Raw genomic sequence first — 27,771 nt, forward strand, 5'->3', positions numbered from 1 at the left:
ACTTCTTCAAATGCAAAGACATTATTAGTTAATATAGTCTCTAATAGCAGGGTCACAAGGTCAATCTTTCTATCAGTGAAGTCTGAATGTGCTTTCAAATATTCAGTGATCAGTCTTATTCCTACGTCATTGGGGATCACTGTGAATAAGCTAACCACATCAAGTGTCACAAAGAAAAAATGTTGGTTCGTATCCAATGAGTGAGTTTGAGAATATATATATATTTTATTGCTCATTGGAAAGTCACGCACCTTTTTGGACTGAGTTTTACTAGTGTTTTAGCGTGAGTATCCTACCTCAACTAACAGCAGCTCTGAGTTTTGGATTTGTGCACTGTTCAAACTTAGCCTTACTACAGGATATGCACCAAAAGAATGGCGTACTGCTACAGTGGTCCCACTCCACAGAGGTGGTGCCACAACGGACCCCGGAAACTATCGCCCCATAAGCCTGACTAGTCTGGTCTGTAAAGCTATGGAGCGTATTATCATGGAACTCATAAACAAAGACATTGGGAGCCTCCAGACACTGCACCCTACCCAATTCGGCTTTGTTAAGGGCAGATCTTGCCTCTTAAACCTAATTGATTACTTTGAAACAGTTACCAAAGCCATAGATGAGGGCAAGGTAGTCCACACAGCCTACCTGGACCTCACAAAAGCCTTCGACACAATACCTCACTCGGGCATCATAAATAAGCTTACCAGCTTAAATATCAACCCCTATATCACAAGATGGGTTGCAAACTGGCTCAGAGATAGCACCCACATGGCCAGAATTGCAGGTGCCATGTCCGAATCCAAACCAGTTACAAGTGGCGTCCCACAGGGCTCAGTTCTGGGACCTCTCTTGTTCGGTATATACTTCTCTGAGGTTCAGGCTAACACGGGGGGATTATGGCTGACAAAGTTCGCAGATGACTGTAAACTGGGGGCCATAATCGAATCTCCAGCTGACACAAGCATCCTCCAAAAGGGTTTCACAGAGACGGATGCTTGGTGCCAGAGCCACGGCCTCAAGCTAAATGCTAAAAAGTGCATAGTCATCCCCTTTGGGAAAAAAAGGTGCCCACAAATTACCACATAGGTGGTAATCCATTAAGTACAGAAGAAGTAATTAGCGATTTGGGGACCAACGTAGATAGTAATCTCTCCTTTGATAATCACATTGCCAAAGTGGTTAGAAAGACCTTCTATATAGCCCACCTTATCATGAAAGGGTTTGCATCTAGATCAAGAGAGGTCATTGTGCCCCTCTACTCATCACTCGTCAGGCCCATAATTGAATACAATGCCCCTTTTGGGATGTACCTTACCCGACACCTGCAGCAACTGGAGAGACCCCAAAAGTACCTCACCAAGAGGATCATGGGCTCCAAACAGATGTCCTATGCAGCTCGACTAAAAAAACTCCAGCTCTACTCAGTTGCTTACCGCCTACTTAGAGGCGATCTATGCCTGACGTACAAAGCCATGTCAAACTCAGAATTAATGGACATGCTCCACCTCAAAAAATCCAAGTCCCTTAGAGCTACACACTCCAGGGACCTAAACCTCAGCACAAAAATAAATAGGACATGCTGGAGGGACAGATTCATTTCCCAGAGGCTCCCCTCACTCTGGAATAGAATCCCAATTCATGTTAGACATAGCCCCTCGCTCACCCTCTTCAAGCGAAATCTTAACGCGTGGATGAGAAATCGCAAATTCACCCCTGGGATCTCTTCTGTGTCCCTTCTAGACAGAGGCACAGTAAACTAATCTTAAATGGGTACCTTCTGTGACCTACTTTACAGAGGCACAGTAGGCTAATCTAATAGGGAGGTGGAAGCCAAATACACTCTGGCTAGATTTATAAATGCCTTAGGGGAGATAGCCTAGTATCTACCTATGAACCTATGATTTGTATGCTTGTCCTTCAAATGTAAGAAAACTGTATGTTGTGTACTGAGCTTCAAGAATGTAACCACAGTGCACCCTGCTGGAAAAGAGCAGAAATGTGTATAAACTGCATGCCTATGCAAATGTACATGTTGATTTTAAAGGCTGGAATGTACAGAGTTAACTTGCAAACTCTAAGAAAATAAGTAAAGAGTTTTACGATGCATTATCAAGTTACCACTGACACAAAATACAAGTAAGAAAACACAAAAAGGCAAACACCTTCAAATAGTAAGTCTATGGGAGATTGTCCAATGTTTTCCTTATAGTGAAACTCCCACTCCTTATACAGGAATCTTCATAAAAATAACACAGACGTTCCAACACCAATAAAGCGCACTTCTTACAGATGAATGAAAACTTAACGCAAAATTTATTTAACAATAAATGAAAGCGTTTTCGCTGTAGTCAAAGCTGCAGCTTCTTCAGAGACTGATTAAAAAAGACCACCAGTTCCAAACATTTAAAGTCACGTCAATGCATGATTTAACTTACAAAAGCAATTTAAAAAGATAGAACACATTTAGTAAAACAGCACTACAAAATTCAATTTGCAAAAAAACAGTGCACGAAACCAACAGTCCTGCAGGACAAAATAAAGCTCAAAAGACCAGTATTATAAAACATGTTCAATAATTCGATTTTTGACGCTGCTTTTACCATTGGTGTCTGCAACATATTGTATTTAGATTGTTTTATAATACTGGTCTTTTGAGCTTTTTATAGCATAGGGAACATTGTATTTTATGTTGTTACTTTTTTTCTTTATTTTAGTTATAGGTTGTCAGTGGAATTTTTCCACATACTTCATAGTTATTTAACTACTTTGGCTTTTAAACAACAAATACTGATCTGTAAAATTTATTTTGTCCTGCAGGACTGTTGGTGACTTGTGCCTGGCCTACAGAGCAGTCTCAGTTCCTGTCCTAATGGAAATGTTTCACATCTGCAAGTCCTATGGGACAAGATTTACTCACTCTAGGAATCTTAACCTTGCGTGCAACATTAATAGCACATGCTGGAGAGACAGATATGTCTCCCAGAGATTGCCACTCCTCTGGAACAAACTCCCAATTCATGTAAAACAGAGCTCCTCAATGACCCTATTTAAGCGAAACTTAGTCAACTGGATGGGAGACTGTAAATTTGCCCCAGGAGTGTCACCTATATCCCTTTTGGATAAGGGCAGTCAGTGCTGATCATATACTTGCACTGCAAATTTAGACCATACAACTTGGTCAATAAGGGAACAAGAGTATATCATGGCTAGGCTTATTAAGGCCCCAGGGGTGACAGCCTACTATCCTTAGTTGGCGTATTAACTGCTACCTGAGTACTAGGAAGCTTTCTACATTGTCACTGGGGTGAACTAATTGTTACCTGACTGCTTACAATCCCTCACCTAAACACACTGTTTAAACTCAGCCTCTCCACAGGCTACATGCCCACAGAGTGGTGCACAGCAATGGTTATTCCACTCCACAAAGGTGGAGCCACAACGGACCCCGGGAACTATTGCCCTATAAGCCTGACTAGATTGGTCTGCAAAGCTATGGAGCACATCATCATAGATTTCATTAACAGATACATTGAAAACCTCCAAACACTGGACCCTACCCAATTCGGCTTTGTTAAGGGCAGATCATGACTCCTAAACCTGGTGGATTTCTTTGAGACAGTTACCAAGGCTATAGACGAGGGAAAGGTGGTCCACACAGCCTACCTAGACCTTGCAAAGGCCTTCGATACCATTCCCCACTCAGGTATTATAGAAAAGTTCACCAGCCTGAATATAAACCCCTGCGTCACCAGATGGGTTGCCAACTGGCTCACAGACAGAACCCACATGGTAAGAGTTGCGGGAGCTAGGTCTGACTCTAAACAGGTTACAAATGGCATTCTCCAGGGCTCAGTCCTAGGACCCCTCCTGTTCAGCATATACTTCTCAGAGGTACAGGCAAGCACAGGAGGACTATGGCTGACCAAGTTCGCAGGCGACTGCAAACTAGGAGCTATAATTGACTCTTCGGCTGACATAGACATCCTCCAAAGGGTCTCACTGAGACAGATACCTGGTGTCAAAACCATGGCCTCAAGCTAAATGCCAAAAAGTGCATAGTCATCCCCTTTGGAAAAAAACAAAGTATCCACAAACTACCACATAGGTGGTAGCCCTCTAAATATGGAAGACGTAATAAGGGATCTGGAGACCCAAGTAGATAGTAACCTCTCCTTTGATAATCACATCTCCAAAGTGGTTAGAAAATCCTTCTATGTGGCCCACCTAATCACAAAAGGGTTTGCATCAAGATCGAAAGAGGTCATTGGGACCCTCTATGCATCACTCATCAGACCCATCTTAGAGTATGATGCCCCATTTGGGACGTACCTTACAAGACACCTGCAACAACTGGAAAGACCACAGAAGTACCTCACCAAGAGGATCACTGGCCTCAAGCAGATGCCCTATGCAGCTCAACTGAATAAACTCCAGCTGTACTCTGTTGCATACCGCCTACTCAGAGGTGATCTCTGCCTGACATACAAGGTCATGTCCAACCCAGAATTGATGTACATGCTCCACCTAAAGAAAACCATATCCCCTCGACCCACATGCTTCAGGGATCTAAACCTCACCACAACAATAAATAGGATGTGCTGGAGAGAGAGATTACTGTCCCAGAGACTTCCCATGCTCTGGAACAAGATTCCAAACTACATTAGGCAGAGCTCCTCGCTAACCCTCTTCAAGAGAAACCTTGACGAGTGGATGGGAATCAGAAAGTTTACCCCAGGGATCACTTCAATGCCTCTGCTGGACAGAGGCACAGGGAACTAATCTAAGTGGGCATCGAAAGCCAACACATTCTGGCTAGGCTTATAAATGTCTTCAGGCAGATAGCCTAGTACCTACATATGAACCTATGAACCTAGAGACTTTATACCTTTGATTTCTAATAGTTTTTTCCTCTGGCATGATTGCCAAAGTGAGGTTTGTTATAAAGCTATTCCAGGCTGCAGGATCACATGAGCTCCATTCAGTTTTAGATTGTATTAATTTTATTTTGCATGCTACCTTAACAAGTGTCATTTTTCTCCTGGTGACATCCATGTATACATGTAGCTATATTATGCATCAGTAAGGATGGATGAGCAGCAAATTAAGCAGCAGCAGCAGCAGCATGGTTGTCAGTGTTTCTGTTTTTCCTTGTAAATTTATTAAAGCTTAATACTATGAGTACAGTCCTACTCTTCTGAAGCTGTTTGTTTTTACTGCAGGTGATCTTGACTTTGGAGCACAGAAATGCAGCTAGTTGCACTGTTGCCTCACAGGAAGAGGTTCTCTGGTTCAATCCTGTGCTGAAGTGCCTTCTGTGTGAATTCTCCATAGTCTCACAGTATTTTCATGAATTTTCTCCAGATACTCCAGTTTCTTCCTACCTCTCAAAGGCATGTGGTAGGCAGATTGGCAACTCAAAGTTGTCCATATCTGTGTATACAGTTTGTGTGACATGGAAGAAAGATCTGGCAATCTATTTCTAGTCTCTATCTACCTAGTAATTTCTGTGGATGGTGAAAATTGTAAATGTTTAAATACTCCCCAAAGTATTTTTAATCACATAAATAAAGCAAAATATTCACTTTGCCTATAATCAGCTACTACTTCACACCATGAATGTATAACAGTCCACTGTGCTTTCCTGCAAATATACACTCTTCATTGCATTTTTTCATCAATATATGTAGGTTTAAAAAGTATTAGTGAATTGAATGAAAGTGAAGAATGCAAGCCTGGTGTAAAAACCAAGTTAACTTCAGGAGGGATTCCTCCAAAAGGCAAAAACATTGCCAGATGCTTTTGCAATCTGATTAAACTGTAGAGCAGAATAAGTGGGATTTGGACTGTGATGATGTGAGGTATTGCCAGCTATACCAGGAGAAGTAACATATGCCAGCACAGCTAGCTGGAATTTTCTAAATAAATATATGTCATTTGTATATCAAACTGATTTGTACAGATGCTTGTACTGAAAAATGTATTTGTAAAGCTGTACCAACAGTGTGTCTTGCTGGATAGAAAAAGAAATGTGCATGCATTATTGTAACTCTTTAAATGCATATGTTTTAAGAGATGACATTTGAAGACAAGAGGTCAATCTCAAACTTTGAAAACAGTTTGAAATTAAATTGCCTGGCTTAGGCCATAAAGATTGTATCTTACAGTTCTCATTGCAGCCAGAGACAAAAAGTCTGTACTAGGAAGCTTTCTACATTGTCATTGGGGTGAACTAATTGATACTCTGGAAGGGTGGAGGTTTGAAATTGTTTTATGACTTCCAGGAGCTGCAGGAGATCTTAGCAAAGCTTGGTGTGTGTGTGTGTGTGTGTGTGTGTGTGTGTGTGTGTGTGTGTGTGTGTGTGTGTGTGTGTGTGTGTGTGTGTGTGTGTGCGTGTGTGTGTGTGTGTGTGTGTGTTATTGACACATATGTGCTAAATCCTGACAGCTTCTAGCAAAGGGGGGGGGGGGACCACAAGTCAGGTAACCAGATGTAGGTGATGTCACTTCTTAATCCATCATTAAAAATGATATTTCAATACTAGGTGAGACTGAAGTCTCATACCATTCTGTTTTTGGAACCTGACAAGGAAGGACCCCGCATCTGCTTCATCTTGCCTTGCTCTAGTACGTAACCAGGCTATAATAATTCTTTAGATCAGTCAGGAAGATGTAGTGAGATTAGTTAAGTATTGTTTTTCTGTAACTGTGTGAACCTGTCCACCTGTGTTATTTTTAATATTTCTTGCGATTGAAACTCTGTTTCCTGTAAATAGATATTTAGTATTTTCATGTTCTTTTCTTATTTATTATTAAATATATTTAAACTTTTCATTGTGGCTGGACTTTTAGAGAATATTTTTATCTCTGAGAGTACTTATATACATTTGGCAACAGCTCTGGCTGCTCCTGAAAGCCTTGCTGTTGGTCAGATTACCATTTTTATTAATATTAATTTCACTCAGTATAATTGGGTACCCTTGTAAGAGCATTGGAGTAGCTGGCTTTGGAGTGTCTGGTGGCAGTGTAACTACCTTATAGTCTGGGCAGAAGGGGCATAGCTAGTAAATCTGTGCCAGCCTTTCCCAGGTATGTGTGTGTGTGTGTGTGTGTGTGTGTGTGTGTGTGTGTGTGTGTGTGTGTGTGTGTGTGTGTGTGTGTGTGTGTGTGAAAAATCAAATGTCAAAGAGTGTGTATGTCAGCTGCTTGGAGCAGGGACACAAAGCACTTGTTTCACAGAGAGAGTGGTGGAGAACTTAGCTTGGACACTCAGCTGAGGTCTCATCTCTATAGCTGTGCCAGTGGGGAGTCTTACTGGGAACCTGGAGGGAGACAGATAGTGAAACCCAGACCCCAGACTGAGTGTGTTCCCTGTGTGCTCTTAATGGAAATTGTGCTTGATACAGACAGCTGCACATTGAAATATTGTGTGTATCCATTTTTGTTCCAAGTGAGTGTCCTTTTCCAGTGCCAGTGGTAAGGATTCAGGCTCCATGAATACTGACCCAGAGTAGGGATGTCACATGAACATGAGGCTAGGACATGTTACCAGGAAGAGAAGAAGTATATTTTTATTTATTTTATTTAACATTTGTTTACTGGAAAAGTCTGACTTGGAATGAGCCAATATTCAGTGAAGACCTAGGGAGAAATGCTCCAGATGTATGCCTTTGTATGCAGTTAGAGGGAAAGTTCAGTCACATTGCAGGATATAGTACGGGTGTATGGTTCAGAGAATTTGTGGAGAGTATGTGGCATATTTAAGAGGCTTTCAAAGATGGAGCTAAAGCTGTTGGAGTTTACAGGAGCAGTGAAGGCATTTACAAGAACAGAGAAGAACAACAGGAAGTTTTGAAGCAGGGAAGGTGAGAGAAGCTTCAGGGTTGTTAGGACAAAAGAATAGGTAAAAGGAGGGAAAAAGAAGGAAAGTAAACTAATAAAAGAAGCTGTGTAGCGAAAGATCTATAATGCTGGTTAGGAAGGTATAACTGTATTACCAGGATGATAAATAGGATGGAGAGGTTGCCCTGCATGGAAAGACTAGAAAGGCATAGGTGCATACACTGGACAATGGAGGGAAATAAGATGTGAGGTATCTGTGCACAGGATGATAAGAAGGCAAAATAAAAAGGTCAAGTTCAATATTATGGGCAGAGTAAAATAAAGAGGCCACAACTGGCAGACATAAGATTCTAGGCTTAGGATTGATATAAAAAGCAGCATTGAAAATATTTCTTGTATCTGTACTTCACTAGTGGACACAGACTTCTAGAAGCAGGCATGAAAAGCACAGGTCTGTAAAAGCTTCATGGACTGTTGCTGTTAAAGCAAGTTTTTACAAGATGTCACTATTAAACAAGCTGTATTGTGTAGACATGAGTTTGAATGACACTAACTCAGCATGCACACTTTTTGACTTTAAGCAAGTTATTTGAGCAGACCAATATCCCCAGGTCACCTGTCTTCAAGTATTTGACCTTTTAGGCCATACCTACTTAATAAAGACAAAGAATTCATAAAGACTTATTCTGGTTTACTAAATACTGTTCAAAATTATTTTAGTAAAAATTTCTTGAAGAACATTACAATGGAGTAACATGGAATAGTTTGGACTATGTGCTGTAAGGTTTTATGAGTCCTGTCTACAGTTATGAGTTAAGCTTGCTTTTCTGTTATCCATAATACAAATTATACTTGGCAAAAAAAACAAAACAAAAATAAAATAGAATGCAAATTTGACTGTGTAAATTAATCAGTAATATGAAAAGTGTCTAAAATAAAACAGATACATCCAGTAATCATATGCACAGAAATTGCAACATGCTATGGTTCTGTATTCACCTGTTTAAGCAGATGCAGTGGTAAACACAGCTCTACTATTGTACAATAGATATGTCCCTGACAGAGTGCTGCTTATTACACTTAAATATTGAAATCTGTTGAAAACAAAAGTAGTTTGAGGTTCACATTTCAGTTCTGAGCATAATGGCTAAATGTATACTTTGGTTCAAGACAGTCATGTGAGTGTTTGATTTTTGTGTTATCCTTAGCTAGTCTTTTGATTATAACATTATGTTTTTATTTCAATAGGGGCAGTTCCCTTGGCAAGTGGCCATTGATGAAGAAGGAGAAGTAAATTGTGGTGGAGTCTACATTGGTGGATGTTGGATTCTTACTGCTGCTCACTGTGTAAGGTATGTTGACTTCTTCCATTTTTTTCAGTGAAATATTCAAACCATTTCTAATTCACCAGTCTGTAATTAAATAATTTAAAGTGCACTGCTACCGAAGAAATAGAAACCTAGGGTGAAATGTGTGGAATGAGTAAATAGCATTTCTTAAATAAAAATGCAAAGATCAGGATGGTGCAGCGGTAGTGTTGTCGTCGCACAGCAAGAGGTTCTCCGGTTCGGTTCTTAGTTGGGTGCCTTCTGTGTAGAGTCTGCATGTCCTCCCTGCATTTGTGTGAGTTTTCTCCAGGTATTCTGGTTTCTTCCCCCATTGCAAAGACATGCATCTGGAGCATTTCTTCCAGGGCCACTGCTGAAAATTGGCTTTGTTCCAAGTTGGACTTTCTTGGTTAACAAATGATAAATAAAAATCTATTTTGCAGGAACACACTTTTCTGCATATGAACAATTCCACCAAGGACATGCTTTCAGATGCTGGTTGTGTCTTCTCCTGGCACATTGGCTTATTGCCACTGGTATGGAGCAATTCTGTGTGCAATATATGACATAATGTAGTAAGGAATGGGTATTAAATGCACAAGCCTGTTTTGCTGGAATATGAGGTTGCCCATGCCCAGTCACAGCAACATCGCTATCTCTCTCTCTCTATATGTATATATGGGTCCCCTTCGGTAGATCGAACTTTTACAAGTTCGATCCTTGTATGGCTGAAACCATATGTTCAAAATTGTAAAAGTTTGATCCGACTGAATGGAGATCTCCATACAGTGTGGAACGGGAAGATTTCCCTTTTCACAATGTAGTGCAGTCTCGGAGTTGGTATATTTAAGTAAGGGGAGTGTGGGGGGTGAAGCTATATATATGTATATATATATATATATATATATATATATATATATATATATATATAAATATATATATATATATATATATATATATATATACACACACACATACACACACACACACACACACACACACACACACACACACATGCACACACTTGTAAATATGCAGAGATAGTGCTACTATTGGCATTCCATCTGCTAACAAGCAGAGTTGAAAATATTTCACTGAATGTGACCAATTCTACTGCTGATGCTGATGCTGTAGGATTTGCAAGGTATCAAATTCATCAACCTCCTACAAGTCTATGGAATATTCAGTAGAGCGGATAGTACTATGTATGCATCTCAAGACACTATTTGTGCTACTTAGATACACCATATGGAATCTGACCAGTTTCACTATTGTTGAGAGTCCTGTAGGTTAAAAGACTCATTGATATGTAGCTAGGCTATGGATCATTGCCACATCAACACTCCCTTCTGTGCAGAGCAGGAAAAGACTAGGTTGAAAATACTTCTGTGCTCTGTTGCCACTGTAACATTGAATTAAGGGGTAGGTGGGATGGATCACATCTTTCAACTACAGCCTTTGTAAGAGTGGTCAAGTTGTTGACTCCTAGAAAAGGGACTGTAATACCCTGCAAGGCAGGAAAGGATACTGTACCTGATACTTTCCCATAGTAGAAATAAAATAATTTCCTTGGGTGTTTTGAGTCAGGTAATAGAGAGCGGGGCGTTTGTCATTTATTGTTTTGGTGAGTGCTTGATGCAGACCATGAAGGAAAAGTACCTTCTCAAATCATTTCCCTTTCAAAAAAAATAACAAGAAAGTAGTTTGAAAAGGTACAATTCCCTTTTATATAAGTATGTACAAATGTGTGTGCAGCATCCTTACCATTGCTGTGTTTGGGTTTTGTGTTAGATGGTAGGGAACTCATTATGTGCTTTTGCTTAAGGGGGCATTGTGTATATTGTTTGGTGTGGATCATGAAGAAAATGTGCCTCCTCAAACTGTTGCATTTCTACTTTGAATTTCTACTTAAAAAATTGAGGAGGCATTATTCCCCTTTCAGCTCAGCACAAATGCATGCACATGGCACTGTGCACACAGTTGGTAATACTGACATTGGCAAGCATGTCCCTTCAACAAGTTTATTTTGAAAAGTCGGTCAGCAGCCAAATGTACATCAGATAAATGGATGGCACTCAATAAAAGGCAGAACACATTTTCCCCTCATGCTAACAGAATTTGGAGGACCATATCTACTCAGACATTTACTGTATATAATATGTATTCTATTTGCTGAATATTTTCAGCAACCGAAAGCTGTTTGCACTGTTAGACAAACAATCTGATCACCTCCAATGCTGGGAAAATATTCCCTTGCCCTTTCTAAGTAAATATAACCAAATATGAGATCATAGCACCTCAGCACAAGTTATATATTTTTGTGGGGGGATGGGACAACATTCTTAGTTAGGATTTGGAGAATCTTACGTTAGTGAATCTCCCTTAATATATAAATAAATATAAATACAATGTGTTTATTTTTGTCTAGATAACACTAGCTATAGCTGTTTATTTCTGGATTGTCTGAACGCTTTTCAGATAATTAAATTACTTGTTAAGAGAAATGTAGCACTGTGCAAATTAACACTGTTGAAATTATATCTGTATTGGACAAAGTTATTAACTGTTTACTTCTTATTTCTCTGCCTTGTAGACTATACTAGTCCATGTGATATCTTTGTAGTATAATTCATAATTCTGGGTATTCATTAAAGGGCCTAGCATGAGCCATACAGCTCATGCTAAAAAGGCCCTTCTCCCACAACATGCCTTTTTGCGATTCAGAGGTGTGTTAGCAATAATATGGTGAGGCCTCATTTGCATGTCTATGAATTGCATTTACTACCATAATATATAGATCATTGCTGATCTGCATGTTGTAGCAGTAAACTGCTGCTCATGTAGGTAGTGGCATTCCCCATTATATCACTTTCATTTGTACACAAGTACACAGTACATGAACACACAAATACCGAAATCCCCATACCTGTCATTAACCTGTCTGCCATCCTGTGGTTCCCCCATCCTGGTTATAGTTCCATTATGGCACCTATCTATTATGACCTGGTAGTCTAGTGTACTCTCCACCCCTGATCCCCATACTGCTGCCGGTGGCATTATGACATTTACATTTAAGTGCCATGCCTGGCAGTTTAGTGTATTCCCCTAACTCCAATACCCCATTGCGCTGTTGCTGCTGTTGCAGTGCTTGCTTTAATTATTCCCAGTGTCTAGTGGTTCCATCACCCCAATCCCCATTTTGCTGTTGGTGACATTTTGACACTTTAAGACTAAGCTGTGTTGGTCTAGTGCATTCCCACCCCAAAATCGCAGTACTGCCACTGGTGCCATTTCCACACTTTACGAGTAATCCTTGGTAATCTATTCCAACCCCATTCCCAATTCCTGTACTGCTATTAGTGCCATTAGAGTCATTATGAGTCTTTAAGATTAATTCCTTGTGGTGTAGTGGTTCTCCCAACACCCTGATCTCTGTACCACATTCATGGCAAGAGGCTGAACACAGCCTTTTGTCTTTTTTCAGGACTGCAACATGGTGGGGTAGCCTTCCTGGATGCAGATCTAGGAATAGAGAGCACATAGCTAATAAGCATATGCCTTTCTCACCAGAATCCTTCATTAGCATTCAGCACAGCCACAGAGCCAGCCCTACACAGGGCTGCACATCTTGGTGGCAGAGGACTGTGCAGCACCGTGTTTGGATGGTTGGTGTATTGGGAAATGTTACCACAAGGTGTACAGAGAAGTGAATACCTCACAGTACCTTAATGAATCCCACTCAGTCTGTGTTGTTTGAAACAGCTGAAGCAGATTTTGGATTTAATTACTTCAGAATTATTAAATATTCCTGTGGGTATACATGGCACATTTTGTAGTAGATAGCAGTCCTAAATTGCAGACTTAGAGCTGGAAGGTAATGACTAACCTGTTAATAATATCCTTAATTATAGCAATTCCCCTTCCTTGTTACCACATAGAAAAAAAATGTTCTGCACTTAGGCATTCATGACCCTGATTTATTGGATGGAAAGAAACTTAGAGGTCTGAGGCATGAAAGAAAAACTGTGGTGCTAAAAAGTAGGATGATGGTAAACCGTTTATGAAAATAACATGAATATAAAATCTAGTGGAGGTTCTAAAACCACTAGAAAGCTATTGCTTTTTGCAAGCACAAACATGACTACAAACATACAAAAGACCAATGCCACAAGGGCAGCTTTCAAAGTTCAGACTAGTATGTACAGTTAAGGAGACACAAGTTACAAGACACAAGATCAATGTAATTAGGATAAGGGAATACTGCTCCCTGCAGCAATGTACACTTTTACCCTGACTGTCAAAGTACATTTAGGAATGATCCAAGCTTCACAGTGGATCAACCATCTAACCATGTGACTTCGGTCTTGCAATCTGCATCTCTCAAATGAAAAGCATCTGATAAGTTTTAGGCATCTGGCTAACCTGTATCATCAGTATTGACATTCTTAGACAAACAATGTACTTACAATATGTAAGTAAATTAGAAGCCCTTTCTGGCATTTGTGGGTTTTAAATGAAAAAGTGAGAAAACTTTGATCAGTATAACAGGAATCAGAATCTGGGACAGAATGGGCAACTCTGCTTGTAATGTAACTTAACCTGAGTTCAGATAAGCTTACAGTTAGTGTCAAATAAATTGTTAAAATCAGACTGTAAAAATCATTAGGCTTTTCAAAATGACAGTCAATAACACAGGAAGCTCAAGTTCAAATAACGTTTCTTTACTAGTGTACACTAGGAGGCAAAAAACTATACAAAACAAGTATAGAGTTTTGACTAACATGATACAGGAAGTAAACTTCTTTAAATACACTGTACATTCAAGCTGTGCCCACCTTACTGACGTGGTCAGTCACAGGGCACCTACATCATAACAGTCTACAATATTCTATTCATAAGAAAGTGCTGAGGTTATACTTTTTAAAAACTTTCCCATGAGAATAACTCAGCCTTGCAAGGCACCTGGTCAATTACAATGTCTTTCTGTAAATGTTGCTTCTTTCAAGGTTCCAGGCCGGTTCGAATACAATAGTCAGTTCATTTCTTAATACGTTCCTTTGTCTCTCTGGTAAGCAGCTGTACTCTATCTTCGATAGAGCTCACAAGGCCATCCTTCTCGGTGGAAGGAAGAAAGATATACATGCATACATATTTATTTCTCTCTAACCCAGCAGATAATAATTGCTGAAAGACATAAGCCTGCTGAGCTGGCTACTGCCAGGGTCAGAGGTTAACCACACTGCAGCTAAGCTTCAAGCAATTACATGCAAGATCATTTCTACTGCCATATTGTTAAATAGAATCAAATGCATTACATATTATACTGTTTCTAAACTAGCACTACATATATGTTTAAGTACATATTTTTCTAACATTCTCCCTCCTTTTAATGCTTTTTATTCTATTCAGAAACATAAACAATATTGTTTCATTCCCTAGCCTCTTCCTCTCTGGAACTTTTAACTAGACAAGTCATTTAATCTATACTTCAGAAAAAGCATCATCTGAAATCAATCTTTCAATTTCAAAATCTTGGTAAAAAGTTTCAATAACAAATATATCAACAAAATCTTTGATTAATCTTTTCATGCAGGAAATTCCACAGTAAACACATGCTCCCATTAGGAGTATACCCACACAAATAGCAATTAAAATGTTCAATAGGATGGAACCTCACCCCCAAACAGATTCTGGAAAAAGTCCGTCAGTGGGTTTGGGCCTGGTTTAGTCATTGCTGATACTTGCTGAATTACCTCTAGGTGATTATTTGTCTCGTGACGATTCTCAGGGATAAAAGCACAGCATTCTTCTTCGTGTACCACCTCTTGCCGCTAGGGTGAAGTAAAGAGCCATTCGATTTTGTAGCACAACAGTTCTCATTGCATTCAGTTCATCAGTCACCAATTCTAGGGCGGAAAAAGTTGCATTACTCATTATTAGAGAAATCTTGACAGCTTCCTCAGCTCCCAGATCGATTTGACTGCTCCATAGGCTGGTAGTATTCCTGCCCAGGATATAACACTGTTGCCCAAGTCCATATGAGTCAATTTATTTTTGTCTTTTACTGAATTATGGTCTTTCCAACCAGCTTCGATCTTCCCAACTGGATTCACAGGTTTCTTAACTGGACCTTCAGATTTTTCGAGCTGTTTCCTTACATTTCGTATCTTACCCAAAGGTAATTCTGCAGTATGTCTTATTGCTGGAACCAGATAACCAAAAAACAACTGCCGGACCAATTCTCAGGTAACCATTCATATGCCTTTTTCCCACAAATAAAATCATTACTTTGGTACTAATATGTGTTATCCCTGCATGAAACATTTTCCTATCTTTAATAGACAATTGTTTAGTTAAGACTGGATTGTCACGTACTGCATTTAATGTAGTTTTCATTGAACTCAGATATGAATCATAGTTAGTATTACAAACAGTACCCCCACTTCTGACTTTAATGTAACATTTATAAGACATTGTTATATTACAATTACTCCAGCCCACCTGGAGGGTATCACTTTTGTAGAAACATACAACTCCTTTTTGTGTGACAGGTAAAAATAAAGCTATTTTGTCCTATGATCTCACAGTTCCTGTATCAAAAACAAATTTTTCCAAGTCTCATTTATCCCCAGAGGGACAGCGGACATTAACAGTCTTTTATATGCTGTTGGTATAGCTGTACAAACCCAGCAATTTGAAATGTTCATAGTCTCTGCATACACACGTTTCATGGCCAGGTATGTGTTAAAGTTTGGATGCCAGTCTATAAACAGTTCATCACGTCTTCTCACTTTCACTCGTGTGGTTGAATGCAGGAAAAAAACACAATAAGAGAAAAAATTGTCACACTTATACTCAACAAATGCACAGCCAACAAAATAATTATGCAATAGTTCTGGGGTTGCTCTGCTTTTCCATTTGCTTTACTCTTGGCCATTTTGCCCTTGTATCAAATTGAAAGTTCTTTACCGGTTTGTTCTGTCTTTCATCTGAAAAAGAGTTAAACTGCAAAACAGATTTGTTCATTAACAGTTTCTTTATATAATTAGCTAATGAACTGTTAGCCTCCTGCTCTGCAGGCATGAGAGCTTTCCACTGAGGCACATAATATGCTCTCCCAAAAAACATTTTAGAGGGAGTCAAACCCTTTACATTTATTTAATTCTAAGAAATCCATACAAATAGTGTGGAATGGGTATGGTGGTATAGGAAAACTTCCTTGCTTGTTTTTAAATGCTCCTTGTGCATGGTGCTTGTTACAAGTATGACAAGCTGCACAAAATTTTGTTGTATAATTTATGTATCCATATGTTTGGAATATTCTATTTTACTAACTGTACCATCCCCCCTGTTGAGACATGGCTCTGCCCATGGCTCAACAAAGCTGCATATCTAAATAAATTAGACGGCAATATTGTTTTTTTCCCTTTGGAAATGTATAGTCCATTCTCAAAAATTGCACCTTGTTTTACCCATTTTTGTTTTTCTGCTTTTGTAGTAAGCATTTGCATTGTTTTTAACATGTCTAAATCTAAAATCTCAGAGGGTTGTAATTCCTCATTTAAAAATAAAGTTTCTGAGTCTGAGGCTGCTTGCTTTGCAGCTGCATCAGCTCGTGCATTACCTTTTGAAATCTTATCCTGTTGTTTTGTATGAGCTACACATTTACAAATAGCTACTTTGGTAGGTAACTGAATAGATTCTAATAGCTCCAAAATAAATTGCGCATGATTAATAGGTTTTCCACTGGATGTAATCATTCCTCTATTTTTTCATTGTTGTGCAAATACATGTACTGTAGAAAAAGCATACTGACTATCAGTACATATGTTCACTTTCTTGCCTTCTGCTAAAGTACATGCTCTTGTCAAAGCTACCAGTTCTGCTGCTTGAGCATACAAGTTGTGTGGCAAAGTTTGTGCTTCTAAAATTTCAGTGTCTGTAACTACTTCATACCTCACCAGATTCTTCCCTGTAGGACCCCTTCTGCATGAGCCATCTACGTAATATGTCACCTCAGCATTATTCAAGGGCATATCTGTAAGATCTTGTCTAGGTAAAGCTAACTGTTCAATTTCCTGCAGGCAGCTGTGTGGTGTGCCCACCGCAGGAGTTGGAAGTAATGTCATACATCGTTCAATTGTCATATGAGGTTGGCTCAGCAGTATAGTTATACATGAAAGATGTCTAGCAGGAGAAAGGTATGCCATTTTTTTTTTTTGTAGCAGAATTATTGCAACTGCATGAGGCATTCTCAATGTGAGAGGGTGGAATAACACCACTGAGGCTGAAGCCTGCACTGCCATTGCTGCTGCAACTACTGCTTGTACACAGTGAGGCAAAGATTGCACCACTGGGTCTAACTGTGATGAATAGTAAGCTATGGGGCATTGCTTATCCCCATGTTGTTGCTTTAATACTGATGTCATGTACCCTTGCTTACAATCTACGGTCTGAAAGAACCGTTTGTGATAATTTGGAAGTCCTAAAACTAATGAAGACGCTATTAACTGCTTCAACCTGCAGAAAGCCATTTCTGCTTCTGTTCTCCATTGTAAAATAATTTGGTACCCAGCTCCAACAAAAATTAGTTGTACCTAAGAAAGACATTATTTCTTTCTTAGTTGTTGGTTTGGGTGCTTGCAAAATTGCTGTTTTTTTTTTTTTTCCTCTCTTTTTTCCTTTATCTAGTATTCTACCTTTATTGGATATCACATATCCCAGGTATCTAACCTGTTTTTTCCAAAGTTGTAACTTACTTTTGTTTACTTTGTGTCCTTGTATTGCTAAAAATTTTAATAATGCTACTGTATCCACCCTGCACTGCTGCTGGGTGCTGCTAGCAAGATGTCATTTACATAAAGTAGAATTTGACTACCTTCTGGTGGGGTAAATCCCGCCAGGTTGCTAGCCATCTCCTGTGCAAATATTGTTGGACTTTCACAGTATCCCTGTGGTAGTCGAGTATAGGTGTATCTGTTACCCTGAAATGTAAAAGCAAACCAATACTGACTATCTGGATGTATAGGTATTGAAAAGAAAGCATTGCTTATATCTACCACGGTAAAATACTTCTGTTGTGGCTTTAAATCATTCAATAAAGTGTGTGGGTCTGGCACCGTAGGTGCCCTAGGTATTACTGCATTATTTACAGCTTGTAAATCTTGTACCATCTGCCATTCCCCGTTTGCTTTTTTAACAGGAAATAGGGGTGTATCACATGGTGAATCAGGAGATTCTACCAGTACTCCTTTTTTGAGTAATGCTGCTATTATAGGCTTAATTCCTACTTCTGCATCCTTTTTCAAAAGGTATTGTCTTTTCTGTGGTCTAAAAGCTGACTTTGGGGTAATTGTAACTGGTCCTGCTGTTTGAATAAGCCCTACATCTAACTTCCCTGTTGACCACAGAGTTGTTGGAATTTTACGCAAGGCCTCTTCTTTTCCTTTTAATAAAAATGCTAATCAGCTGTCCTCACTAGATTGCAAGTGTACAGCTGTATGTGTCTGTGTCAACCAATTCAGTTTTTGTTTTTGTATCCCTTGTCCTGACAGTTCTAAATCAGTCTGTTTTCCCATTTTGTTACCTTTTTTCTAAGTCTGCCCATTTAACATTTTTGTTTTTTGTCAAGCTGACATGTGGCAGTCTATTGGACTTATACAATTTCACGAATTCCTGAGGTAATGAACAGCTTACTACACTGTTTTCCTCAGTATCCCAATATAAAGTTCGTAATATTAATCTGTCAGCAGGATTTTTGAACAATTCTTGCTCATATTCCTTATCAGGTCCTGGTGTGCTACAGTAGTATAGAGTACAATGTAACAAATGCTGCTGATCAGTGTCAAGGGAGGGTACCTTGCTGATGGCTACATTCATCAGTTCTTTGGTTACTGCCCCTGGACCAGTAACTAGGTCCTGGCTGTACCAATAATAGGCTTCACCCTCTGATCACACCACAAAAGCATCCATTTGTCTTTGTGCCTCCATACCCTGCATGGTGGGAACTACTGCTATGCCAAATATCTGCACAAGGTCTCTTCCCAGTAAGTTTACTGGATATTTTGCAGAAACTACAATTTTACTTTTCTGAGTCATACCTGAAACAGGGTCAGTTATTGCTATATTATGGGAGAGTGGTTCCCTGTATAGTTGTCCATTTGCTGCTTTTACTAATATATAATCAGGTGATTCAGAATGTTCTGGTAACTTGGAGGGGTGTATCAAAGTCCGTGACGCTCCTGAGTCACACAAGAATTTGACTTCCCTTCCCTCCACCAGAAGTGTCACTTCTGGTTTTTATCTGCTAGGTAGAGCTCCAGGCTCAACAATGCTAAATCTAAAATTTCATTTCCATTTTTATCCTCTACATCTGTTTGTACTTCCTTTATTCCCTCTACTACATTCACATTTTCTTTTTGTTTATTAACCTTTCCTGATGATTTTTGGTTGTTATCACTATCATATAGTCAGTCCTCATCTCCTTTGTCTTCTGTCATTGCTTTCTTATTTTGTTTACAGTCCCTAGCTAGATGCCCTTTTACCTGACTGTAATACAAATACTTCAGCTCCGACTTCAGCAGTGAAGACTTGTGCCCTTTTTTCTTTTACTATTAAAGTGTCTTTCAGCATGTCTAGCATACTCAAGTAAGGCTTGCAGCCTGCTTGTTCAGTGATCTATCATATGCTTTGTAATAAAGCTACTGATAGAGGCAATGCAACCTTTTAAAAATGCATTTTTTTAATTGTTGTTTAAAGCATTCTAATAATCTAGCATAATATCCATCCATTGTCTCATTTTCCTGTTGTATGCATTGATTAATGCAAGTTCAGTCTGCTTTAAGTTTTCATTTCTCAGAGATTCTGTCTGTCAGACCTTTCACTATGTTGTTTAAAAAAATGTTTTTGAATTTCTAAGCTTCTGTTTTTCTACAATTTGCTTCCTCAATCCACCTGTGTGCTTGAGGTATGCCTAGTTGGTGCTGCTTTTTTGCCTGACCTCCTGCATCAGATTTAAGCTGTTTAAGGAGTTTAACTAGTGAAAGTTTATCTAGTTTACCATCAAATTCATATTTGTTAACACATTTTGTATAATATCTCACATTATCTGCTCACTGCAATTGCATATACTTCACATTATCCGTTAGGGGCGGATCTCGTGATCTCTCAGTGCACTGATTTCCCATGTCTTAAAAAAGACTGTTACGTAACCCTTCTCTTGTACCACGTGGTATCTTCTTCCCTGTATCCACAGTAGTGTCTAGAATGACTGTTTACTTTGCTCTGTTTTTCCCCTGATCTATGACCAAATATACAGTACTTCAATTCATTCTCGACCTGCTATCACAAATCTTAACAACAGTACACTGTAACCTGGTCCCTGATCTAAAACAAAGACAAAGAGGGAAATTCTTCTTACCTGAGCCTCCCGTTTATGACTGCATATTTTTCTTCTTGGGGTCCAGTTTTCCACTCTTCAGCCACAGATCAGAAAGTGGACAGCCTCTTTACACACAACAATTCAGTCGGAGGTCTTTTCACTTTAAGAAGAACCATTTTGGCAGCTTCTCCTGTGCAGATTTATTACCACCCATGCACTCTGACCTGTAGCTTACCAAGGGAATTCCGGCTAAGAAGGACCAAAATGTCAAATAAATTGTTAAAATCAGACTGTAAAAATCATTAGGCTTTTCAAAATGACAGTCAATAACACAGGAAGCTCAAGTTCAAATAACGTTTCTTTACTAGTGTACACTAGGAGGCAAAAAACTATACAAAACAAGTATAGAGTTTTGACTAACATGATACAGGAAGTAAACTTCTTTAAATACACTATACATTCAAGCTGTGCTCACCTTACTGACGTGGTCAGTCACAGGGCACCTACATCATAACAGTCTACAATATTCTATTCATAAGAAAGTGCCGAGGTTATACTTTTTAAAAACTTTCCCATGAGAATAACACAGCCTTGCAAGGCACCTGGTCAATTACAATGTCTTTCTGTAAATGTTGCTTCTTTCAAGGTTCCGGGCCGGTTCGAATACAATAGTCAGTTCATTTCTTAATACGTTCCTTTGTCTCTCTGGTAAGCAGCTGTACTCTATCTTCGATAGAGCTCACAAGGCCATCCTTCTCGGTGGAAGGAAGAAAGATATACATGCATACATATTTATTTCTCTCTAACCCAGCAGATAATAATTGCTGAAAGACATAAGCCTGCTGAGCTGGCTACTGCCAGGGTCAGAGGTTAACCACACTGCAGCTAAGCTTCAAGCAATTACATGCAAGATCATTTCTACTGCCATATTGTTAAATAGAATCAAATGCATTACATATTATACTGTTTCTAAACTAGCACTACATATATGTTTAAGTACATATTTTTCTAACAGTTAGTTATATTAGTTATAAGAACAGCAAAATTGTGCAGAGTAGTAAAACGAAACCAGTAACACCATAAAAACCACTCATCCAGTTGCCAGAAACCAAACACGATAATTCAGAAGTAGTATTTTAATCCACACAAAGGTAAAAAGGACACAAAATTCTCCTGTCTAAAAAAATAATAAAAAATTCCTGTTTAATCTTCTAGCTTCAATTCTTACAGGCTTCAATTTAGTCATATTCATAAAACTAAAGGATTCTTTGGAGTTAATTTAGGCCCTGATAAAATGGCAGTCATCTAATTAGTTTTATGGAGTCCTATGTTTTGTTGAAATATGGCTTCTTCTCTAAATGAGATTGTGGAGAGGTAAGTTCAAGGAAGTTACTTGTTACCTCTCCAAATTGTATGATGTCAGAGTTAGTACATTTCAACATGAGAAGATGTAGGGATACAGCCCTTCACACAAAAGTTGTATCCTAGCTTTTCACATGCAAAAAATGCTGTTTCTGTGTTTTTCATGGCAGCTAATTATTTTTATGCATTTGCTTATTCATTTTTGCAAAAGTAGTTTCCGTGAATGCTGGTTTGATGTTAAGCCAGTCATCCAAACCAATACATATTCTGTACTAGTATTATAGAAATTATAGTTGACTTGCTCGGATTATGGCCCTTGACCATATCTCAGAATTCTGACAATGCAGTATCTGCTGTGAGTCATAGGACTGTCAACCCCATACTATCACCTGTACTTCTCAGTGTAGTGGGTTTCACTGATTCAGACTAAGATGGCCTGATGAATGCACCTACAAATGCATAAATCGGCATGACCTGTGTGTTAATGTACACAGCAGAAAAGCTGAAATCCCTCATTATACTCAATGGAGAGACTATGTAAAAGGTAAGATCAGGTAGGTGTCTGTGGAAAACTAGTGGTGGGGGATGCGTGAGTGGGTGTATATGTATGACAGGGTGAGAGAGAAAGAGAGAGTGTGTGTGTGTGTGTGTGTGTGTGTGTGTGTGTGTGTGTGTGTGTGTGTGTGTGTGTGTGTGTGTGTGTGTGTGTGTGTGTGCGTGTGTGTGTGTGTGTGTGTGTGTGTGTGTGTGTGTGTGTGTGTGTGTGTGTGTGTGTGTGTGTGTGTGTGTGTGTGTGTGTGTGTATGTGCTGCAAGTGTATGCATGAATGTCAGAATGTGTGTGGGTAACAGGAGGAGTTGCCTAGCATGTCTTAACTCCCCTGGGTTACTGAGCAAAACAAGTAATATGGAAGGCACTAGACATCAGGGTCACTTTAAAAATATCAATGGAAATCCATAATGGAAGGGGGGAACTAGACAACACTAGACATTCTTAGATGAACAATGTACTTACAATGTGTAAGTAAATTAGCAGCCCTTTCTGGCATTTGTGGGATTTAAATGAAAAAGTGAGAAAACTTTTATCAGTATAACAGGAGTCAGAATCTAGGACAGAATGGGCAACTCTGCTTGTAATGTAACTTAAACTGAGTTCAGATAAGCTCACAGTTAGTTATATTAGTTAAAGGTTGTGGAGGCACAATGATTCCACATAAAAAAAATTCTCCTGTCTAAATAAATAATAAAAAAAATCCTGTTTAATCTTCTAGCTTCAATCCTTACAGGCTTCAATGAAGTCATATTCATAAAACTAAAAGATTCCTTGGAGTTATTTAGGCCCTGACAAAATGGCAGTCACCTAATTAGTTTCATGGAGTCCTATGTTTTGTTGAAATATAGCTTCTTCTTTGAATGAGATTGTGGACAGGTAAGGTCAAGGAAGTTAGTTGTTACCTCTCCAAATTGTATGATGTCAGCGTTGGTACATTGCAACATGAGAAGATGTAGGGATACAACCCTTCACACAAAAGTTGTATCCTAGCTTGCCACATGCAAAAAAATGCTGTTTCTGTGTTTTTCATGGCAGCTAATTATTTTTATGCATTTGCTTATTCATTTTTGCAAAAGTAGTTTCCGTGAATGTTGGTTTGATGTTAAGCCAGTCATCCAAACCAATACATATTCTGTACTAGTATTATAAAAATTATAGTTGACTTGCTCGGTTTATGGCCCTTGACCATAACTCAGAATTCTGACGATGCAGTATCTGCTGTGAGTCATAGGACTGTCAACCCCATACTATCACCTGTACTTCTCGGTGTAGTGGGTTTCACTGACTCAGACTAAGATGGCCTGATGAGTGCACCTACAGATGCATAAATCGGCATGAACTGTGTGTTAATGTACACAGCAAAAAAACTGAAATCACTCATTATACTCAGTGGAGAGACTATGTAAAAGGTAAGATCAGGTAGGTGTCTGTGGAAAAGTAGTGGTGGGGGATGTGTGAGTGGGTGTATATGTATGACAGGGTGAGAGAAAAAGAGAGAGTGTGTGTGTGTGTGTGTGTGTGTGTGTGTGTGTGTGTGTGTGTGTGTGTGTGTGTGTGTGTGTGAGGGTGTGTGTGCTTGCACGTGCAAATGCCTGCATGAATGTCAGAATATGTGTGGGTAACAGGACGAGTTGCCTAGCATGTCTCAACTCCCCTAGGTTACTGAGCAAAACAAGTAATATGGAAGGCACCAGACATCAGGGTCACTTTAAAAATATCCATGGAAATGCATAATGGAAGGGGGGCACTAGACAACAGGAACACTTTATAACTGTTAATGGAAGTTCATAATATGGAAGAGGGGCACTAGACACCAAGGACCCTTTATAAGTATTAATGAAAGTCTGTAATACATGGGAGGAGAACTAGATACCAGGGGCAATCTTTACTATTTCTCTTAATCACTTAAAAAGTTAAAAGAACTGATTTTTAAAAGATATATGACAGCACAAAGGATATTTGTATTTATTATTTATTTATTTTACATTTGTTTACTTGGAAAGTCCTACTGGACATGGATCCCATCTTCAGCAGAGGCTCGGGGAGAAAAGCTCCACAAAGATTAGTACAGCAAATACAGTAAATATAATACACATATTAATAAAGTACGGTACAGAGTCAATAAGTTAATAAGGTACAGATTCAAGGCCAAGAAAGGAGCAAAAGGTAAATATGCTATAAGGAGCTATAACAATACAGTTGAAAGAGCATTTTATTCAGTCATTTGGTTACATTCATCAGCGGCTAGTACAGTAAACACGCATTGATTAAGAGTACAGAAAGGAGCTGTTGCAAGCTTTCATAGAAGTTTAAGGTATAATATGATCTAATTAAATGAAGCTATCCAGGGTCAGAAGAATTACATAAACAAGAACTATGCTTTTTGAAACTATTTTTGTTTTCAGTGGTCCTAATATCTTCGGGGATGGTATTCCATGCTTTTGCAACAGAAATGGAAAACAAGGAGTCCCCAGAGCTATTGTTGCTTGTGCTTATGTCAGCCAGTGCTTTATTGGTGGATCTTAATAGGCGATTGTTAGAGTAAATATTAAGTAGACCTCGACCAGCAGGAACTTTATCGGGATAATATAGAATTTGATGGGCTATTTTAAGCTGGTTATATGTGAGCAGGTTGGGTAATTCTAGCCAGGATAGTTGCTTGATTGCTATGCAGTGATGTGTCCTGAAGGGTGAGTCAGTAGCAAACTAAAGAAATGCATATTACTTTTTCTTCTGATGTAAGGTCTGCTCAGTACATATATAATCTGGGCATGTGCTGTATACTCCAACATAAGAAGAAATCACATACCAACCACCGAATGGAAACTAAGTCCCAAGCAGCCAATGAGAAGCTCAGTGAGACATTACTATACATGCCTGTGTATAAGAGGCAATATCTAAACTGCTCTAATGGTTCTTAGCAGAGCCAGCCACATGCATAGGCCAACTAGTTGACCTCCTAGGATGCCATGCTTGGAGGGACACTCTTTCCAATTTATATATTTATTTTTTAGAGTAATGAAATACATAGTTTCTTTAGTCTAAAAAATAAATAAATAAAATGTGTCACCATACTACATCAAAATGTGTCAGCTCCGCAGTGTGACAGGTAGTCCACTTGACTTGACCATTCAACTCAAGCAATATCACATTGGACTTGATTTGTGAGGTCAAGAAGCAAAGATCTCTCAACATTCAAATGTCAGGAACAAAGCTGTGGCATTCACTGGAGTGAGAGTTATCATCAATATGATGTATATTTTTTAATTTAAGCTGTAATGATCTATTATCTGGATTTATTGGTTTGCTGAATCTTCAGAGTCTCAGGAGGGACATTCTGAGGACTTCTTGACAGTTGTGAGGAATGGTGCAAGACAGAAGCAGTGAGGTAATCATTATTATTGTTTCCCCATGATGCTGACAGTGATCAACCAATATTTTGTAGCAAAGCCTTTGTGATTTATGTGGAACAACTTGGGATATCATAATGAATGGAACTTGTCTGTGCTGAGTGGGCTAGCAAATGTGAAACTTATTACATGGTCATCAGACCTCTGGCTATAACTTCTGGCTGTGAGTTGGGCATACCTCTCAAATGTCCCTGAGTTTGGCTCTGTTTTTTTTCTGTGTCCTTCCTAATCCCTAGAAAAACTGGTAGTTTGGGTAGAAAAGGTGGTAGATTACACCTAATAAATAATGGCAATAATTAGAGTTATAGACTACTTTTGCTTCAGAAAATCCATGTTATTTCACATTCTCTTATTTTGTCAGCTTCTCATGATAATAACACTAATATTTAAAAAGGGTCCCTGATTATTTTTGGATTTGTCCATGATTCTGGAGGTAAGAGGTTGAGAACTAATGGATTGGGGTTGGCAAGATAAGAATAACTTGATGTTCTTGTTGTTTGCTCAGTTTTAAGCAGTCACCTTTACCTGTCTTTGCAGGACTATTGTGCATTTGTGAAAAGTAAGATGGACTAATTAACTTGACATTTGATTTGGACAGCCAGCATAGATATAATTGCTGGCGCTGTCTGTGGAGGGAATAACTAACTGCCTGCTGTTGTTTTCTTATTTGTCTTGCTTTGAAGGTGTAATTCATGTGAAGAAAACTGGAGTATTTTAATTTGTAACAACTATTTGTCTGAAACAAAGGTGAAATACATTACATGGTCATGCTCTTTTTCACAATCTGACATCTGAATTGTACATAAATATAACTATAACTGCTTGTTGGGGGTTGTCTGCATGAAAGTAACTGATCTTCTTGTCACTTGCTCAGTTTACAATAATTTCTCAAAGGGATAAAATGTATCACAGAATATTTAGACCTTCAGGGATTCTGCAGGTCTGGTGGCCCTCACACACCAAGACAGTATAAGTGGAATTTGACACAGACTCAGTAGTGGCCTCTGCCTGAACCACACGTAGTCCAAAACAAGCCCTCCTCATAGGTGTACACATGAGATCACTGTAGATTGTGTGGAGAAATGGGAATTATGTCATTATTTAACTTTCCTTCCAAACCTCAGAGGTCTCTATCTTGTGTTGGACTGGGGACAATGAAGTTATTGTTTCTTTAACTTTCCTCACAAACTTCGGAGGGGTGCAAATAGGGCCACTAAGCTTGCATAGAAACAGTGCACTGTCTAAAAGTAAGTTGGAAATGTTACTATTTTTTTTTCAATTTTCTCATAATCAAACATCAGATGCATCAGATGGGGTTGTTGCTGATCAATTTTGTGGAAGACTGCAAACTAGGTGAATCATTGAATCTCCAAATTATGTCAGTATACTCCAAGAGGGTCTCACACAGACCAACGACTGGTGTATTAGTCATGGTCTCAAACTGAATGCAAAGAAATGCATCATCATTCTCTTTAGCACAAACAATGTCTCCTCACACTATTAAATCAACAACAATACCCTAAGTACCTATAAAGTGGTAAGGGACCTGGGATCACATGTTGACTGCAACCTTAACTTCGACCACTATGTACTGTTGCAAGGGAAGCTTTCTACACAGCACTATTGATTAGTAAAGGCATCGTCTCTAGAGCAAAAGAAGTTATAACCCCCCCCCATACTCAGCACTTATCCAGCCCCGTTTGGCATATACTGTACTAAGCACCTACAGCAGTTAGAGAGCCCTCAGAGATTTCTAACAAAGAAGATCAAGGGGCTCCAGCATGTGCCTTACACAGACCGACTAAAGTCCCTGTCACTATACTCCATATCGTATAGACTTCTTATGGGAGACTTATGCTTGGCCTACAGAGCAATCCAAGACCCAAACCTAATGAATTTG

General features: G+C 39.0%; 1 protein-coding gene across 4 annotated transcripts in view; it reads left to right on the plus strand.

Annotated features, from left to right (window-relative positions):
* CFI (complement factor I) overlaps positions 1-27,771 on the plus strand; it is a 790,564-nt gene that overhangs the window by 659,186 nt on the left and 103,607 nt on the right. For all 4 annotated transcript variants that reach the window (XM_044062133.1, XM_044062135.1, XM_044062134.1 and 1 more), the window contains one exon: positions 9,088-9,191. In XM_044062133.1, the coding sequence (XP_043918068.1) occupies positions 9,088-9,191 (104 nt within the window). The remainder of the gene's footprint in view (positions 1-9,087; positions 9,192-27,771) is intronic.

This window comes from Protopterus annectens, chromosome 2.part1, assembly GCF_019279795.1.
Source record: "Protopterus annectens isolate FY-2018-M chromosome 2.part1, PAN1.0, whole genome shotgun sequence".
In the NCBI taxonomy this organism is placed as follows: Eukaryota; Metazoa; Chordata; order Ceratodontiformes; family Protopteridae; genus Protopterus; species Protopterus annectens.